This window comes from Amaranthus tricolor, chromosome 4 (assembly GCF_026212465.1).
Source record: "Amaranthus tricolor cultivar Red isolate AtriRed21 chromosome 4, ASM2621246v1, whole genome shotgun sequence".
In the NCBI taxonomy this organism is placed as follows: domain Eukaryota; kingdom Viridiplantae; phylum Streptophyta; class Magnoliopsida; order Caryophyllales; family Amaranthaceae; genus Amaranthus; species Amaranthus tricolor.
In genome coordinates, this window is record NC_080050.1 from 30613070 (window position 1) to 30620646 (window position 7577).

General features: G+C 35.1%; 1 protein-coding gene across 3 annotated transcripts in view; it reads left to right on the plus strand.

The window, feature by feature from the left end:
- LOC130810995 (uncharacterized) overlaps positions 1 to 6886 on the plus strand; it is a 7262-nt gene extending 376 nt beyond the window's left edge. The window contains exons 1-6 of one of the 3 annotated variants that reach the window (XM_057677118.1): positions 1 to 4512; positions 4596 to 4671; positions 5009 to 5430; positions 6008 to 6106; positions 6194 to 6295; positions 6374 to 6886. The exon at positions 1 to 4512 is cut by the window's left edge and continues 376 nt beyond it. In XM_057677118.1, coding sequence (XP_057533101.1) covers positions 2989 to 4512; positions 4596 to 4671; positions 5009 to 5430; positions 6008 to 6106; positions 6194 to 6295; positions 6374 to 6379 — 2229 coding nt within the window. In that variant the 5' untranslated portion in view covers positions 1 to 2988 and the 3' untranslated portion in view covers positions 6380 to 6886. The remainder of the gene's footprint in view (positions 4513 to 4595; positions 4672 to 5008; positions 5431 to 6007; positions 6107 to 6193; positions 6296 to 6373) is intronic. The other 2 variants (XM_057677117.1, XM_057677119.1) reach the window with 2 other exon arrangements.
- The last annotated feature ends 691 nt before the right edge of the window (positions 6887 to 7577 follow it).

Consider the following 7577-nt stretch of genomic DNA (forward strand, 5'->3'; position numbering starts at 1 on the left):
AATTGACTTATTTTGCCTCTTTCAGAAACCCCAAAAACCCTAATTCTGCAGCTGAAAATAAAATTGATCTATTGGTAATTGCAATTATAATTAGTTGGAACAAATGATTGTGCTTGATTATGGGATCACTTTCGGAACACTCTGCTTACTTATTCCTAACGTTTGATGCCTACTTTTAGAATTTTATCTTTTCACGTCAAACAATTAGTAGAATTGTAAGGTACGAGACATGTTCAGACGTTTGAAATGGAAATTGGATTTCACAATGTGGAGTCTTTCTCTTTATCATTTGAGCTGCTATTCTACTTCCAGTATTGACTAAGTTGAATTCTATTGTTTTTGAGTTGCCAGTTGCCACCAATCTTATGATATATGTATGGAACTCAAATCATATCTTTAATAATAGATAAAAGTATAAAACAAGTTCTAACAGTGAAGAGAAATGTGAAAATAATCTTCATCTTTGAGGGAGGTAGGAACAAGAAAGCAATACAAATGTTTACATTTTTGTAGGACCATTATTGTTATGCGAGTGACCATTTCATATGATACAAATGTTTACATTTATGTAAGACCACCGATACCCCTTGTGTTTTCGGTTGTGTTGTTTATGTTCATCTCCCTAAACGGGATAGGAACAAACTTGAACCTTGGGCTGTTAAATGTGTCTTTGTGGGTTATGGGGTTACTCAGAAAGGGTATCGGTGGTTTGACCCAGTTCATAATAAGTTGTATACTACAATGGACTGTGAATTCTTTGAAGAGTCCTACTATTTTTCCCAACTTGGTCCTTAGGGGGTGAGTGTTGGAGATAACCTAAGCTGGTTGACTTATCCGGTAAGGATAGGCCCTCTAGAATAAGTAGGTAACACCGCTGATACTACTACTGACCACATAGTATCTTCATCTTAGATCAATCAAGTCCTATCTGATGAGCATCCTAATGAGCCAGAGGTAACACCTGAACCTGAATTGTTAATTGATAATATGTCCAGTACAATTATTGATAATATGCCTGGTACAGTGCCAACTAATGAGATATTGTTTGATGATGTGCTTAATGATATAGCCAATGTTGAGATATCTAACAGGTATGAGTTACCTCTAAGGGAGACACGAGGTGCACATACTTCATAAGCTAAGAAGATAATATTATCCCAAAACTATATGGTAATGAGAAGGACTCCAATAACTTATAAAGTGTGCACACCATGTTCAATTTGTCGATGTGAGATAAATCATCCCAAATGTCAAGGAACCATTTCAAACAAAAGTTTAAGCTGGTCGTTGAGGCCCCAAGATATATTATATATACTCTAACACTCCCTCTCACGTGAAAGCCCATTGGGCTAGAAGTGTGGATGCAGCACATGACTTCTTCATACCTAGCGCTAAATATTCCACTTTAAATGATAGGTGGTTGAGATTGGAATCCGTGACCTTTTATCACGTTGGCTCTGATACCATATTAGACCTTGAGAATCTGTCACATAATCTCATCGTGGCCCACTCGTATGGACACGGGACACCCATAGGCTCGGGCCTACAAACCCATGGGTCAAGAGCGTTGACTTGCACATATACTTGCTGAGGTTTATTGTTTCCCAAAGTCATATGGTTTTGGAATAATATTATCTCCTTGGCTTATGAAGTATGTGCACCTCGTGTTTCCCCGTTGATATGCTGGCATGTATAATAAATCCAGCCTAATTTAACGGTGGTTCAATCAAAAGTTAAGAATGGTAGGTCCGAAAAGAATGGCGTTCCTACCCTATTTGATTACTCCCACATGCGAATTTGACGGAGATTCGCATGTGAGGGGGGTGTTGGGATGATTTATCCCACATCGACAAATTAAACATGTTGTGCACGCTTTATAAGTTATAGGAGTCCTTCGCATTGCAATATGGTTTTGGGATAATATTATCTCTTTGACTTATGAAGTGTGTGTACCTCGTGTCTCTCCGTTAATATACTGTTATTTATAATAAGTCCAGCCTAATTTAACAGAGGTGTCCTCACCCCTCAGGTTATTAGGATAGTCAACATGTGTACTGGGAGTTTATACATATGTCTGTTCAAGGTCTATGGAATTAGGATGGTTACAATCTTTTCTATGCAATCACTGGTTTGTAGTTGCTACTTCTGTGCACTAGAAAGTTTTCACCCCAATGAATTTCACTTGTAGTTTTGAATTTGAAACTCGTGGGGTTCTCTTTATTTTACAGGAGGGAATTTCATGTTTAATCACCCAGTGTTCAATAAGTTGTCTGTTTATTTTGCTCCATGCAATTCAGTGTGTTGTTTTACTGTTAATTTCTTCTCTGAGGCATTACAATTTTTATAATGGTTAAAAATTAAGGCTTTATTATAGGAGTAATATTTGTAATGGGCAATACAAGAGCTTGTATACAATGGATGTAAAGATGGAACAAATTTAATCACCTTTAATCACATATAAGTCAAATTCTCTTGCATTCTAGAGTAACCCTTTAAAGGAAAACACCCGTTGTATGCAAAGCCTGTCAAAATACTTCTGTACTGTATTTTTTGAGGTTACTCCGTTCTTTTATGTTATGATAGAAAAACAATCAAGATCAGCTAATGGAATTAAAAGTTTGTAGTCAGCTACACTTTATTGCAACAATTAGAGGCGGCGAAGTAATTAGAGTTCCAAATATTGCTCAAGGAAAGAAAAAGCCCAAGTTCTTGAGCATCAAGGAACTTTGTTTCTCATATGACTCAAACTGTCATGATTCACTAGCAAAATATCATCAAAAAGCTGACAGGTCTCTGGCTATGTCTTAAGGTTTCGATGAAGCAGAGACTGAGGTTAAGAGTCAATATATAGAAGCATTGAATAAACTTGAATTTGCAACTGTAAGATTGAGTGAAATTAGAGATATCTACAAATTTTACAAGAAAAAAACTTCAAAATCAGTTAAAAGGAAATACAGCAACCTCTATTGTGAAGTGGATGAACTTGACATGAAGGAAACTCTGGGTAGTTTAAAACGTAAGGTGACCACGAAAGAAAAAGTGCAGAAGAAAGCGATCTCGAAGTACAGCTCCTCTACAGCTAAAAAATTAAGTTGTAGATTAAAGTACAAACCTCCGAATCTAGATTTACTTCAAATCTATGAGCCTCGGAGTATCAAACTTGAAGATGCTGAATATGATTATACACAGCCACAAGCTAGAAGCTTAGCTGTTAAGGGTGAGCATCAATCTCCTTGTGATCCTTTAGAGTTGTCTGTTTCCAATGAAAAATCAATCCATGCTCTCAATCAACTTTCATACAAATATCCTGATTATTCCGAATTTCAGAATCAACTTGCTTCTGAAAATCCGAAAATTGAAGAGATTTTAAAGGTAGATAATTTGGTAGTCAAGTATAAACAGCCATCGGTATTTAGTGATTCAGACTTCAAAGAAAGAGAAAGCATGACTGATGCTATGGCTTGTGATGAGCCTACAATTACAGTTTTACGTGAAGTTGATAGATCTAATCTTCAGATTAGTCATCCCCTACATTCATGTCCACTCCAATCTTCACCAACCATTACAAATTCAATATGTGGTCTTAATCAAGTTTCCTGCAAACATGTTGATTATGCTGAGCTTCAGAATCCTATTATTATTGATAATCTTAGAGATGAAGACTTAAAAAAGGTAGATACTTTGGCAATTAAAGGTGAACCTCTGGTTTCTATATGTTCTGAGGTCAAAAGAGGGAAAGACATGACTGCTCTTGCTAAAACAGTTTTAGTTGAAGGTGATAGCGCTGATTTACAAATTTGTGATCCCCATTATTCATGTTCACTTCAACCTTCATTACCCGATGAGTTCACTTCGTTGGATGTACAAGTCTCATGCACGGCTCCTAACAGTGGCTGTCAAGATGTGGAATCCACTAGTGCTGGCAATGCAGTTGAGTTAACGGATAACTGCAGAGGTGTTGAAGAATTTGTGAAAGCAGATGCCACAAACATCAATTTAGTGGTAAAATTTGGTAATGATATGCCTTTCTCGTCATCATACCCAATTGATCCCGCTATGCCTTCCCTGGATGATCGTATATCTGCCGTTGATAATAAACAGTTGCCAGTGCTTGAAGTTACTATGGGAAAGCTGGCGGCATCTCTCATGCGTCCTAAGAGTAACTACGAAGATGTTAAATTTTTTGAAAATGGAAAAGCTAGTAGATCTATGGATGACTATACTGAAGCGGTGGGAGTAAGCGATGCCAATCATTATAATGTAGCAGCAGATGAATCATATGTGCTTTTGGATGGTGGATTAGAATCCCCACATACTGTTACTTCTGTAGTTGAAGACAAACAACCGTTTATACTTGATACTGCTGATGCCTCTTTGTACTTCTCTCCTGAAATACAATCTTGCAAGGCTATTGATCCCATTGGTCAACAGATTGAATCAGCAGCAATCAAAGGGTATTACGATAACAAGCAGGAGCAGCTACCTCCTGTAAGGCTCTTCTCAGGCAGAAAGGTAATCAAATTAACCATCCTTCCTCGAGAAATGTCAGAAAAAGAAAACTAATTTTACCTAAGATGGGCTTCTTAATTTTGCAGAGAATTTCTCCAGATTCTAAAGAAATATGCAGGGATATAATTTCTGCTGACATGCAAGATGATGGTCAGATTCTTTGTAAGTTGTTAAAACTTAAAAGCACTATAACTCTTCTATTGAATGGCCTCTACCTACATGATTTTGTTCTTTGGTAAACTAAATTGCTTCTTCAGTTATTTAATTAAAACAGATCACTAAGTGCTGAATAAATGGATAAATGTTTATCAGAAAATGAAAATGAAAGGTTTAGTAGGATTTGCAGCTTCCTTGCTATGGTGTTTCTTAACCAGAATGGTGCATATTACGTCTACAGATTAATTTGACTAGTCTATTTATTGTTTTTTGGCTATTGTATTAAAGTAGAATTATTTAGCTTTTTACCATTTTAGTTGGTCTAAAAGTTTTTTTCCCACAGCATGTAAGGAGAAGCTAATCTTTGAAAAAAATTGTGGGGATACTTTTCCTTCTAGATCAAGTACTAAGAAAACTCGAATTATCTTTACATCAAAAAGACTGGAGACTTCAAATACAACTAACATGAGCGCCAGTGGCTCAGAAACAATAAAGAAGGGAAAGGATGACAGAAAGCCTTCTGTATCTAAAGGCATTGTCAATGTTCCTCGTGGGTCTCTTTCATCCGTACAAGCTGCCAGAGTTTGCAGTTCTTCAAAAAGTTGCCCGCAAAACGCCATTATATTTTCACAGCAGCAGATGTCAGATATAGAGCGCTTTGCAACAAAGCTTCTGTCAGAATTGCATGCAATGAAAGAAATTCTTGTGGAAACATTGCAGTCTGAGTCTCGGACCTGTGCAACATCAAGATATAACACAGAAAAGGTAAATGAACTATTTAAAATTCCTCTTCCTATTAGCTTTTGAATTATTACATCTATTGGTGCACTGCCAGTGCCATATACTATACTGTGCCACTGAGTTGGCTCCTGGCAAGATATAAAGCACTAACAAACGGGTTTTCTTTATATTTGTGTGTGGGGGTTATGAATGGGATAGATGAGTATGCTGAATAGAAAGTCTGAATGGCCGGCATGAAATTTTCTGTTGAAGTATGTTTGTGTATATGTCAACAGATAAGTGAACCTTGTAGAAATCTTCAACTAGTGCCCCCGATATTTTGATGTCGGAATCATGAAAACGTTCTATTAATCTTCTACTTCACCAAAGCTGTTGGTAGGATGCTCAGTGGCATTGGTTACAAATTTCAGTACTTTCTCATTGACACTGTGTTTCCCATATAATCTACAGACATGTAAATGATTCTTAAAAGGGGAAACATTACTGTTAAATTTGCGCCATACCTTTGACATATATTCCATAGAGTGACATTTTTTTTCATTTAAAACTGAATGCCTGATACCAACAATGAAAACTCATGTATTGATATTTATTGTTTCAGGCCATAGAAACAGTAGACAATGTTAAAAAAGTTGAGAAAACATCAAAGAGGTTGCTGTCCATGATGGCAAAGGATTGCAATCGTTTCCGCAGAATCATGGTTAGTTTTCTATCTCAATTTTAGAACATAATTTGGGTTGGATTTGCGTCATTGTTATCGACCTTTCTAAATATTGTCACTCGGTAGGAATCATCCGAAACAAACAATGCTTATGATCTTCAAAATTGCAATGATGAGTACATACTAGAATCGGAGATGCCTAGACAATCCAGTCTTGTAGAGAAAGAAGTAAGTCCATGTCTTATTTAAATGATTTTGCCTTTTTTGCTGCCATTTTTTTCATTTACACATAAATTTTTATTTCAGGGATGAACAAAACCTTGCCTTCCAAGTACATATCACAAGGAAAGAAAGATCATGTTTGCTGATGTAGCTGGAGAAAAGTCAGAAAACATGTCATGTCAGGGTTTCTTAGTGCTGCTTCTCAGCTGTAGCATAGGATAAATAATTGAATATCTACAAAGAACAGCTGCAAAGGTGTTCAATCGAGTCATCGGGGGAAGCTGTTTCGGGTTTGTTCAAAATCGGATCTTTGTTCAAAATCCTGTCAAAGTTGGATGGATATTAGATCATTGGGTTTGCGTTGAACATCTCATATTGTAATTGTAGCATTGTACATAAACTAGATCATCAAGATTCATGAGCGTATAATTTTCACTCACAAGTCATGGTTCATGATCATTTTAGAAAGAGGATCCACGTAAGCGACTACTGAAACTAATTAATTGGTTTGTATAATAGACTTCAATATTTTGGATTGAAGCTTTAGCGTTGTAGTTATGATCGTATCATTTTCAGTTAAGATATCATTTGCACTCAAGATCTCATCATTTTCATTCAACAACATGTCAATTTCAAATCTATCAATTTTCAATTGAAAGCACTAGTGAAAATATACAGATGGATAAATGAACATACTATGAGGGATCAATGATTCAATGTAGATTCTATTTTTTCCTCATCTCGTTCAATGATCCAATTTTGCCAAAGCTAGTAGAAGTGCTATTTAATTCGTTTTCTAATGTTCTTTCTGTTTAAAATATTCTATTTTGGAAAAAGAAAATGATTAAGATTTTTAAGACATATATAGATGATAAAATATATCCATGTGAGATATTAGATTCATCTTAATGTATACTCTTTTACTATGTAATTTTATAATTTTTTATGATGACTATTTAGAGATATTAAGGTTTAACTTTAAAAACTGTGCCAAAAGTAAACAAGAACAAAAACATACTCAAGATAATAAATTATTAAAATAATAATAATAATAATAATAATAATAATAATATAATAATAATAATAATAATAATAATAATAATAATAATAATCCATCCGTTCCTTTTTATTTGTCCACTTTACCTTTTGCACATATTTTTTAATAAATTTTAAGCCTTAATATCTCAAAATACGCATTATAAAAAATTATAAAAATTATATATTAAAAAACTTTACGTCAAACCCAATCTAAGAAGATCTCAAATGAATAGATTTTATTTTCAGTATA